This window comes from Gymnoscopelus microlampas (genome assembly GCF_963454915.1).
Source record: "Gymnoscopelus microlampas genome assembly, chromosome: 9".
Lineage (NCBI taxonomy): Eukaryota > Metazoa > Chordata > Actinopteri > Myctophiformes > Myctophidae > Gymnoscopelus > Gymnoscopelus microlampas.
In genome coordinates, this window is record NC_139946.1 from 12,921,966 (window position 1) to 12,934,465 (window position 12,500).

General features: G+C 45.2%; 1 protein-coding gene across 2 annotated transcripts in view; it reads right to left on the bottom strand.

Annotated features, from left to right (window-relative positions):
• Positions 1-12,500, bottom strand: part of ssbp4 (single stranded DNA binding protein 4) — a 140,566-nt gene that overhangs the window by 19,380 nt on the left and 108,686 nt on the right. For both annotated transcript variants that reach the window (XM_084067464.1, XM_084067465.1), the window contains exon 5: positions 11,079-11,168. In XM_084067464.1, the coding sequence (XP_083923590.1) occupies positions 11,079-11,168 (90 nt within the window). The remainder of the gene's footprint in view (positions 1-11,078; positions 11,169-12,500) is intronic.

A 12,500-nucleotide genomic window follows, 5' to 3' on the forward strand; every position in this document is an offset into this window, starting at 1 on the left:
GTGTGCGTGTGTGTGCGTGTGCGTGTGCGTGTGTGCGTGTGTGTGTGTGTGTGTGTGTGTGTTTGTGTGTGTATTACTATACTTGTGAGGACCGAACGTCCCCACAAGTATAGTAGAATTTTAGAAATAGACATTGTGAAGACCATTTCTCTGGTCCTCACAAGAAAAAAGGGTTGTTTTATGGTTGAAAAAAAAAGATACAGATTGGGGTTAGGTTTAGGATTAGACATTTAGAAGTTAGGTTCAGGGATTACAGATGGCGTTATGCCTGATTTACGCTTAGTTGTCATGCACCGAAAAATTGCGGATCTTTTTCGGCTTTAGTGGTCGAAAATGGTAATTAAAAAAGAATGGCATTCATACAATTCATACACCGTCTTAATGTTGACGTCCTCACAAGTATAGTACAAACCTGTGTGTGCGTTCGTGCGTGCGTGCGTGCGTGTGTGTGATAGAGAGAAGGTGAAAGAGAGAGAGACATAAAAAGAGAGAAAGAAAGATAGAGTGAGAGGGAGTGAGGGAGTGTGTCTGTGTGTGTGTGCGTGCGTGCGTGGGTGCGTTAGTGCGTGTGGAACTCAACACCATCGCCAGTGCGACTGTTTAGACTTTCTTTTGGGACCGTGGTTCTCCTGTGGTGTTTGCCTATGAAACAACAGCATGCTGAACGCAGGGTTCAGACAGGAGCAAAGCTGCCTCAATATGGGACACACTGGGCTATATTTAAATCATTGTCCCAGCAGACTGGTACACGTTTAGTCTGACAGACAAAACAGACTTGGCTCAAGCTCAGCACTAACAGATTAAGCCTAATTTCGTTGCTGTCGGGGCAGAAACCTCTTATCTCCATATTTTAACTTTTTGCGTTTTTTTTTGCGTAAACTAACGCCCTACTTGATCACACGAAAGCATCAAAAGTAGCAGATCCACAACGAAATCCACAACAAAAGTAGCAGATCGACAAGCTCAAAACGCGTCGCTTCGCGCCGCGTTTTGAGCTTGTCGATCTGCTACTTTTGTCATTTTCTTTTTAAATCCTGAAAAGTAACTGTTTTGGACATATGAGGTTACTACCCGACAGAGACAATATAATGCGTGTGTGTGGAGGGGGGTTAGCTGTGCGCTGGGGGGGGGGTCGGGGGCGGCTAATACAGCTGGGCCCGTGCGTGCAGGCAGACCCAGACGATTTATACTCAGTAGTACGACCGAGTCGCTTTGCCGACAAGAACCGATTTTCAGGCTATAATAACCATGTGTCGCAGATAGCAGGTTATTTAGACAGATGCTAGGTTCATTGTTTACCTGATATCCTATAGTATAGCACTGCACATTTGATTATTTCGACAGTAATTGTTTAGACCGATGCAGTGTCCTTTGTTTACCCGTGATCCTATAGTTTACTGAGGCACTACGCGCTGCCTCTCTGCATTTGATGCACGTGTTTGTTTACCTTGCTTATTGTAAGTCGCTCCGGTTAAGAGCGTCTGCTAAATGCCTAATTGTAAATTGCATCGCAAACATGTTGTTAGCTTGAAAATCAGCTCTTGTCTGCAAGCGATGCCATTGTACAACGGATTATGAAGTGAGCTTATAAGACTGAAGTCTGAAAGGCAACAACAGACGAGGAACAGAGGAAATGTTTGCTTAGGACTAACCGACATATCCCACTGTTCATAACTCACACTGTCGCACTCTCTTCTTTCCACAACGTTTTGCGGAAACGTCGGAAACATTCCTCTATTTAATTATTATTCGCTTTTCATTCACAATTTCCTTTGCTTGCTGCGGAACAACACACTCTTCAGCCTCATAAGAATCTGTGTTAATGTTTATGTGTGTATGTCATCTCTTTCTCTCTCCCCTCAGTCGCCAATGGTCCAAAGGGGTAGCGTCAACTCTCTAGTTCAGTGGTTTTCAACCAGTGGTCCGGGGACCACCAGTGGTCCTTGAGGGAGTACCAGGGGGTCCCCAGTAAAATTAGTTGACATAGCATCACAATCATTTTTAACCACTTAGCTTTAGCTATTCAAAAATAGCAGATATACAAGCTCATAGCGCGGCACCGAGTGCCGCGCTATGAGCTTGTAGATCTGCTATTTTTGAAAAAACTTGAAAAAGTGTGCATATCTTTGAATATTTATATTTTTTAAAGCGAAAATTAACTGATATCTTTGCTTCTGGGGGTCCCTGGCACAAAACATTTTAAAAAGGGGGTCTGCAGCCAAATATATATCAATTTAGGGGTCCTTGGCATGAAAAAGGTTGAAAACCACTGCTCTAGTTCTTACACAGTAAAAGCCTCAAGGTGAATTGTTCCATTTGTAACGCCCTCTCTCTCTCACACTCTCTCATTTTTGTACAAATTTGTCTCATTTGCACACTCTCAAGAGTTATATAGACACTGAGGATTTGACTGTGCTGTATGAGGGGCGAGGCCGTCCCAGGAGTGCTTTCACAGCAGCGTGGGGAAAAGCGTTTCGAGGGTTGACATTTGACCCTTATGAATGACGGTACCTGAGCCACCAGTCCTCAGGCAGGTACTGTACCTGTAATAATCAAGGCTGACCACATGGCACCCAGAGGGGGGTCAGCCTTATCAGCTACAAACGCAGGGTTGCCAAAAAGCCTTAATCATTCACCACACATTCTCTGTGACTCAGCCTGTAATAATCGTTTTGAAAATGTATCTCATGACACCTAGTTGCTACGGGTAGGTACCCTGTTGTTACGGCTCCACTTGGGCCCATTTTTTACACTGTCAGAGTTAAATTAACAATGAGGATTCTACTGTGTCATTCTGTCTGCCCTTTTTTTTGCCATTATCCCTGAAGAGTTGCAATTACCTGCAAAGACACGCACGCACGTGTACACACACACACACACACTCACGCACACGCGCACACGCACACGCACACGCACACACACACACACACACGCACACACACGCACACACGCACACGCACACACACACTGCCTGTGTCTGCGTTTTTGGCACAATGAGCTGAATTCTAGTTAAGTGGAAGGAAGCCGCTCCGCCCTCTGACTAGCTTAGAGACATAATGTAATGCCTAATACTTCAGAGGATCTGACATGCCTTGGGCAAATATGAGAATTAGTTTCACAAAGTATGCTGTTCTTTGCTGACATTGTTTGACAGGCGGATCACAGTGGCGCATCCTGAAGAGCCCATTTGATCAAATCTGCTTTTCCTCAGAGGGAAGCCACGACGCTCAAACGTATTTACTTTCCTTCCCCGACGTGTGTCTTTATTTGAATTTCGTTCAGCCGGTCAGACTGTCTATATACGATATATATTGTCTGTATAGAGGTAACTGTCACCTAAACGTTCTGAGAGTGTGCGTAGTTTTAACCAGTCTAGTGTCCCTTTTCGGGGCTTGTCATATTACCGTAGACACACATTTTGGGCAAAAATAGCAGATCTACAAGCTCACAACGTGTCATGTAGGGCATTGGTTCTCAAAGTGGGGTCCGGGGACCCCCAGAGGTCTTTGAGGGAGTTCCAGGGGGGTCCCCAGCTAAATGATGGATAGGAACCAAATGGACCCATATGGGTCTGCAACTCTGAGAGTGTAACAAATGGTTCCATTTGTACACTCTCAGAGTTAAATTAACATTGGTTTTACAATATAAATTAGGGTCCCATTAAATGGGGGTCCGTAGCCTAATAATGCATGTTAAACTGGGGGTACTTGTAATGAAAATGGTTGAGAATCACTGCCAGAGCCGTACAAATCTTCTCTTATGGGACGTCCTTTGGCATATCTTTTCAAATGGGGGTCCGCGGGCTAATAAGTGACAATTTGGGGGTCCTTGACATGAAAAGGTTTGAGAACCACTGATGTAGGGTTGCAAAGAGATTTGGTGTAGAAAGGAGGGGGCCCAAGCATAGACACCTGGGGGACATCGGTCAACAAAGTATATAAAGGGTTAAGTGGAGATCAAAGAGATGAAGACGTCAGGTGGGAGCGAGAATCCATCAAGTGTACAGTATGCTGCTGTCATGGATTGTTCTACGTTGCTATCATGCACTTCTAAGCAGCATTAATAACACATCATTATTCTCAAAGACTATGTCATCCTTCCCTAAAGTCTCACTGTTCCTTCTCTTCCCTAGTGCGCCATTCTCCTCTCCTTTCCTCTCCTCTCCTGATTTCACGATTCAAAGACTTTTATTGTTACCTCGTATAAAAGAGTACACAAGAGTGAAATGATTTGGTTTTGGTTCCTCAGCATTGTGGCAGCACTACCAACAACAACAAATGAATGATAGAGAACAGCTAGCAGCACTAGTTAAAGTAAGGAAATGGGGAGAGAGATGGGGGGATGACACACATCAAATGTTGTCGGGATCGGGAGTCGAAACCCGCGACACGCTGTGAAGCTGGATTACCAGCAGATGTGGTATGCGTCTGCCCTGGACCGCTAGGCCAGAGGGCGCCCCATGAAATGTAAGCTTACCATAATCACAGTAAACATTATCATCACAGTAAACATGTCTTCAGTCATATTCAAGGGCTTTTTTTTACTCCAGTCACTTTCAGTTCAGCACAGCTGAGGTGTGTGTGTCACTGTCCAGCTGACGCTCGTTGACACTCGTTAATGTTACTTTCATCTAGGCAATTATGTTGTGTTTCTGCATCAAATAGAACTACACCTGATCTGAGATTCCATCAAAGTCTACTTTTTGTTAATTTGGTGCCTTATTTGTTCTAGTCTTTGTTTTGCTTTGTCCCAATGTTGTATTTTGTGTTGCCCTTGTAGTCACATGACTACTCACTGTGGTGCCCACACGAAAAAAATAAAGAATTTTACACAACCCTCTCTGGTATTACATATTTTTTTGTTTGAGCTGTTGGAAATAACTAGGCTACACTTGGTTGTTAAAGTCCAGATGAAAATAATATGACTGAAATAATTTAGATAAAACTGATTGGGAATATTTTTTTAATGAGAATCGATTTTTAAAAATATTTTTGAATCTTTTCAAATCGTGGCCCCAAGAATCGGAATCGAATCGTGAGATAGTAGAAGATTCACAGCCCTAGTTATCTGGTTATCTGTAGCCTACCAAGCTGCAGATTGTGAACAGTTATTTCTTATAAGGAAGATGTATTTGTTTCCCTGGCGCAAAAGGGGGAAATAATAACACCAAAAACGAAAGAACAAGTATCGGCTATCGGATAATTGTTATTTTAAACATCGGTATCGGCCAAGAATTTCCGTATCGGTGCATCCCTACTTCTCCCCTCTCTCCTTAACACATGGGGTGCCAGGTTTTTTTAAAAACAGAGTACACTGAGTGCCAGGATTTTTAACCATTTTTTAGGAGCCGAGATACAGGCTTTTGAAGTCATAAGTTAACCAGGAAGTGGATTGGAGTCTAAATCTTCGGAAAATGATATCTCCTGGTGCTGTGAAGGAAAAAAAAAACACCCAATGTGTTAACTGTCCATCTCTCCTCCCTCCCCCTCCTGTACCCAGAGTCTCCCCTGGTCTGTCCTCCCCAGAGGGCTCTGCTGCTGCTGCTGCTGCTGCTGCTGCTGCTGCAGCAGCGCTGGACTCTTGCTATGGGGAGTGGGGGATTATGAAGCTGGCCCGCCCTATAACTGTACCATAGAGAACTACTGATCTGGGCCTCACGCCAGCCACGCCGCCTTCCTGTCTCTCTCTCTCTCTGCTTTTTAGTCATTCTCCTGTCCTCTCCTTTCCTCTCTTCGTCTCCTTTCACTCCCTCCTTCGCTTTCGTCACCCTCTCTTTGCTGCAGGAGCCCAACACATGGCCTACACCCTACACGGAACGGGAGGCTGGGAGTCGTGCTCCTCACCCCATGTTCTCCTCGCCTCTTCCTTCTGTAAAGCCCCCCCCCCCCCCCCTCTCTCTCTCTCTCTCTCCCAGGAGTGTAGCAATAACAGTGCTGGGGTCACCTATGTTAATTACTGCATGGTTACATATGGGGAAATTGCCGGAAAAAGCAACCACACACACACACACACTAGGGGTGTGCCGATACACTAATTTCACGAAACGATACGATATTTGGCTCACAACTTCGATACGATTTCGATACGATACGATACGCACTTTTTTTATTATGCAAATAAATGGGGGAGAAAAAAAGGAAATGCAAACAAATAATTCTGTTTTTGCATTATTCAGACATGCAAACTTGTAGCTTTTCAGCCGTTTTGAATCCAAATAGGGCAATAGTGTGACACCTGACCCGAAAAAAAACAACATGTTGTCACCCTTTTCACCTCGGGGCTGTTTGCATGCCTGATTATTTTGATTGGTGTAAAAAAAAATAAAAATAATTTTTTTTTTTTTCAAAACGATATTTTTTTTTTCCAAAACGATACATATCGTCGCGAAAACGTATCGCGATATATCGCGGGACGATATATCGGCACACCCCTACACACACACACACACACACACACACACACACACACACACACACACACACACACACACACACACACACACACACACACACACACACACACACACACACACACACACACACACACACACACACACACACACACAAACCATGATGTGTTGTGATCTTGTAGATCTACTATATCCGGGACAAAGGACGCCATCGTATGCTGGAGTATAAATTAGGCACTAGTGCAGCGGTTCTCAAACTATGGGTCGCGACCCAAAGTGGGGTCGCGGGGAAGGTGCCGTTGGGGTTGCGACCCATAGATATAGAAACCTAGATACCTCATTGGCCTCTGCAGTTCATTGGAGCGACCTGTATCGCAATACCCTTATATTGCTTCCGCCCCTGGTCCAAGGAAGTTTTTCCCTATTCGTGTGTGTCACAGAAGGGGGCGTTCAGTAGGCCTCTGATTGGCCTACCGAACGTCCCCTTCTGTGACGCACGCGACTGAGGGCGGAAGCTGGTGCGCGCCCGAGATACAGACGCCTCAGAGCCAGAGGAGGCGTCTACCTTTATATGTCTATGTTGCGACCGACGCAAAGACGTCGAAGACGGACACTTGACTCCTTTATTCATCCAACTCCAACCCACACAGAGAACCAGCAACATGGGAAAGACAGCACACACACAACCCAAGCCCCGCAAACTGATTTTACTGCTGATGAATGATATTCAGCAGTAATTATGTTCGGGTGGTTCTTAAAAGAGCTGTTTTGGGTGTTTTTGCTAGTCCAAGTGGGTTAAATGCATGGAATAAAATGGACTCTTGGGTCCATTTGTACCCTCTCTTGAGTTAAATTAACAACGTTAAATTGGCGCTGGAGGGGTCCTGTGTACATTTTAACTGTTGTATGTGCAAGCAAAGAAAACAAGCCAATCAGCATTTTAGTCAACAAACTGCGTTTAATCCATTAAGACCGGGAACGCATCTGTGTCATTTTAAGATTTCTTTGGCTATTCGAAAATAGCAGATCTACAAGCTCATAGCGCGCGCTATGAACTTGTAGATCTGCTATTTTTGAAAAATCTTGAAAAGAATTGGCCAACATGGCCAGGCCTGACAGTCTCTCTTGCGCCATTAATGCTTCTCAAATGTTTTTTAGTCTAGTTTGAAGAAACACATTTTAGCACTTGTGGCAGTCAAAGGAATAGTTAGAAATACTTTAATTGCCATGGGTATATGGACAGTATATAGGCAGAAGGGAGTAGTGCTTTATGAATAATGCGTGTGCCGGAACACAGCAGCCACATTCAATTTACTTGATTGCAAGCGTAGAGTAGTGTGTTTCTGAATGAGAGCGCTTGTGTTGGAAGATCTGCTACGTCAACACTATACTGGTCAGCTTTAAGCACTCGCTTATTTAAATATGTCTTCATTGGATCTCAGTTCTTCTGGGCATAATATCCCGAATCTCCTTGTGACCTTTTGCATAATGTACTGTCTATAGTTGCGTAAAATATGGATACTTTGAAGTGCTCCTCGGTATTCAGTAGCCGTTCAGCCTCGCATAACACCACTGTAACCAAGGTAGTGTATGCCCCAGGAACATATAAAGAAATTGGTTATGTCAACATTGGCGCTTAAATATCCTCAATATCATAACAAGCCCTTTATTACATTTTTATATCCATGCACAATCTGTGCAGTTTAGCATTACCGGGAAGCAGAGAGTGTGGGTGCACTACACTACTACTACAGCCCTGTCAATGCGACACAGTCAAGAGCTTGATCACCGTTCACCGTCTTCTTTCCCCGTCGTGTTAGCATGCTCTCTATACCGCCCCCGCTAGCCCACAGTTGTTAAGACAACGACTGACCAAGACATCAGCTCTCACTGATCAACAACACGCGCTTCAGAGCCGATGATGCAGATCCAGTGGCATATGATTCTCTATCATGAATATTTCAACAGAGTTTTCCTACACTCTGTGGTAGAAGTAAGAGTTTCACATCCCCGCACGCATAACAGCTGACCCTATAACTTAGTGCTGACGACGGCGAGAAGAATGGCGCTCCGTTATTTTAGGAGGAAACTCTTCCTTGGAATGAATAAATGGCATTCCCGCTCTCTTTCGGTGTGCATCGGACTCATTACATTAACAGGCTGTGGGGAGTGGAGGGCTGCTGGTTGCCGGTGGGGGATCCAACATGTGTATGTTTTAGGCTGGCCGTAAGCAAAGGCATGGCATGGGGAAATGAAAACAACATGTCTTTGTCTTTACTACTACTACACAGTTAACTAAGCCCGTATCGGTGTCCACTTGACATAAGGAAACCTGATATATGGTGTGGACGGGAGCGAGGGAGTATTGTGTGTGCATCTCTAGTGTTGAGTGTGGGAGGGCTGGTGGTGTGGGTGTGTTATGCAGGCTCTCCTTTCACACTCTTTCCCTGCTGTTTTTTTTTCTTTTTTTTTTCTTCTTCTTCTTCTTCTTTTTTTTTTTGCCTGGTTAGCTGCCCGAGATGAGCTGAGCTAAGCAGAGAGAAGAAAGGAAAACAGGAGAGGAGAGGAAATATTACTGCAGTGGTGGCGAACACTGAAGCAATACTTCTTATATACCTGTCTTCTTCTCTGTCTGTCTGTCTGTCTGTCTGTCTGTCTGTCTCCCTCTTCCCGTCTGTACTGCGAGTTCTCTTTCGGGTCCCTTTTTGTCTGTCTCTCTCACTGTCTCTCCCTCTCACTCTCACTCTCTCTCTCTCTCTCTCTCTCTCTCTCTCTCTCTCTCTCTCTCTCTCTCTCTCTCTCTCTCTCTCTCTCTCTCTCTCTCTCTCTCTCTCTCTCTCTCTCTCTCTCTCTCTCTCTCTCTCTCTCCTCCTCCTCCTCCATGCACACAGTCTATTTATGGAAAGCAATGTCACTCACGCATCTCTATCAGATAGCTTTCTCCCCGGCCTGCTCACTGCTCATACATCATTAACATTCTCTACGACCCCAACACACACACACACACGCGTAAACACACACACACACACACACACACACACACACACACACACACACACACACACACGCGCGCGCGTGCGTGTGCACGCACACACACACACACACACACACACACACACTCTTTGGTGACAGAGTGTTGTGCGATGTGTGTTGCCTGACAAAAATAAGGAATAGTTCATCATTCCTCCTGTGAAGTTTTTGTGGGACAAATATTTCAAACCTTAATATTATATTTCAGAGAGAGAGAGAGAGAGTGTGTGTGTGTGTGTGTGTGTGTGTGTGTGTGTGTGTGTGTGTGTGTGTGTGTGTGTGTGTGTGTGTGTGTGTGTGTGTGTGTGTGTGTGTGTGTGTGTGCGTGCGTGCGTGCGTGCGTGCGTGCGTGCGTGCGTGCGTGCGTGCGTGCGTGCGTGCGTGCGTGCGTGCGTGCGTGCGTGCGTGCGTGCGTGCGTGCGTGCGTGCGTGCGTGCGTGCGTGCGTGCGCGTGACCTCGTCATCATCCCAGACAGCCTTCACAGAACAGTGATGACAGGAGGAATTAGTGAAGCAACACAAACCAGAGAAAATAGCCCCCCATCCTCTGCTCTCTTCTCCTCTCCCATAACCTCCTCTCCTCTCCCCTCCCCTCCCCTCATCTCCTTCACTTGTCTCCTCTCCTCTCCCGTCCTCTCACCTTAACAGACCTTTAACAGCCTCTAGATATAGGTTAGTCCCTAGAAACGGAAACAAATGCCTGACTGCTTCCTTCACTTTAAAACAATAATATTGTTTGAAAGAGTAAAAGTAGCACAAATACAGTATACGGTATATATTGGTCAAAGGTCTTTACATGGCAGCATATCAGCAAACACAGGTATATACTGTAGATGCAGACAGGACATAGGAGGTGAACTACCCAGTGTCATATGAGAGAGAGAGAGAGAGAGGGAGAGAGAGAGAGAGAGAGAGAGAGAGAGAGAGAGAGAGAGAGAGAGAGAGAGAGAGAGAGAGGAGAGAGAGAGAGAGATTGAGAGAGAGAGAGGGAAAGGGGAACACATCTGGACAGGGATTAAGCCGGCTAAGCCCTGATTCTTACTTCCATCGTACAACAGTGCCGTTGGCCGAAAAAGAGCCAACCTACAAGCTCGCGACGCGTTGCATCGAGACCCATTTGTGAGCTTGTAGATCGGCTATTTCCGTTGAGCATAAAGAGGTTAAACGAGGAGGAGGGGACAGACGGATAGGCTTAGGGGTGGAGGGACGGAGGGAGTGGAGGAATGCAGACAGACAGACAGACAGACAGACAGACAGACAGACAGACAGACAGACAGACAGCATTCAGAAAGCATCAATGGTGACAGAGTCTGAGGCCAAGTGATCAGATGGGTGCATTTTCATGAACAATCGATCAATTGTGTTCTGGCTTGGATCAGTGGAACCAACGTAGTATAGTTTAAGTTCCTATTCATGGTTAGCACGAAGAAAACTAATTTTTCAAGGTTTTAAAGAAAAATACCATGGTGTTTTTTGTTTAATTTTTTACTTAAATCATTTTTTTTAATTATTATGAAATGTTGTATGATGATTGTATGTTATATTATCATCAAAATCGTAGTTTTTTTTTCGTCAATCTATTTGGAGGCCCTGTTGCAACAGCCTCACGGCCCGCAGGCTGAGAGAATCATTGACTCACTTGAAAGAAGCCTGGAGGCATGGGTCCTCCTGGCATGCCGTCGTTGGGGGGCATGTTGCCCATCACCGGACTGGGAGCAGCGGCCGCACTCTGGAAAACAGACAACCAAGGAGAGGACAACGTTAGAACCTTTCTCTGGGGGAAAACGGCACTGAAAACATGGCAACCAGCAGCAACATCCACGTCCCAGAGGGTTGAGAGAATGCCGAAATCAACCTCCCGCACGTTCAAATAGTCTCTATAGACATAACAGAACAGATTCTGCTCTCCGCTTGAATCTGTCGGGGGGGTTCGTCATAACGTGTACGCACTGGCCTACAAGTGGGCGTGCCTTCAGATCAGGTAGCAGGCCGCGCTTTACCCAATCAAATGTAGTGGGCAGGATTTACTGTCTGTGCTCTCGCTTCCCACTGAAAACAAACCGAAACTCATTTAACAATAGCGGACAAAAAAAAACAAAAACTCGGAGCAGACAAAACCACGGAAATATATTCACATTTTAAATTGCTCTTTCATCATAGAAACAAGTGGGCTTATAACCATAACGATCCATGTTCTCTGGGAGAAGTGGTGTTAGTGTTCCGTGTAGAAATATTGTTAGTGGGAATGAAAACATAAGCGCACCACCGGAAGTGGAGCGCTGAGGGCAGACCAAAAACCCTGGTTTCCTTGCGCACGGGTGCTCCGTTCAGCTCGTCCCAGAGCCAAGTGAAAGAGTAAAAAACAGCAGAGGGCGCTGTTTTTCCTTTTTATTTGGCGATGGGTTCCCAGATTGCTATAGACAAAGCTTTGTTTTAAAACTCTATTTTACACTTTGCCAATTTGAAAATAGCCAATCTACAAGCTCACAACTCCTCGTATCTCAAACGTTTTTGAGGTTGTAAATCCGTTATTTTCAAAAAATATATATATTTTAATTATTTGTCAAATATAATCTATAATGACATGCCCAAATTAGGGACAGCAGAGTTAAAGTGGTTAACAGTGAATAAACGATTGGGCAACAGTGGAGGGTTTTAGTTAGTGTGTGTGTGTAGGCTATACACTGCTGGCTGCTAGCTGTTTTGACACCGTGCCAGCATTCGAACAAGGACGACCAGCAGCAGACACCAGCCAATGAGAAGAAAAGGTATTCTATGTGAAGAGACTGAGGAGCCGTTGTCCGTGGTATACTGTGCACTTCCTGTTCTGTTGTGGGGTTTCAAAAATTGCTCTATTCACCAGCACTGTGAAAGAGAAATCACACAGCTACACAAAGCTTGCTTACACACACACACACACACCCGCGCACGTCCACACACACTAATCCATTGAATAACATTTCTATTAAACTTTTACCTTTCACAAAACAACTGGCATAAGTATGCTGCTATACACAGTGTCACTGATGGACACGCACGCACGCACGCACGCACGCACGCA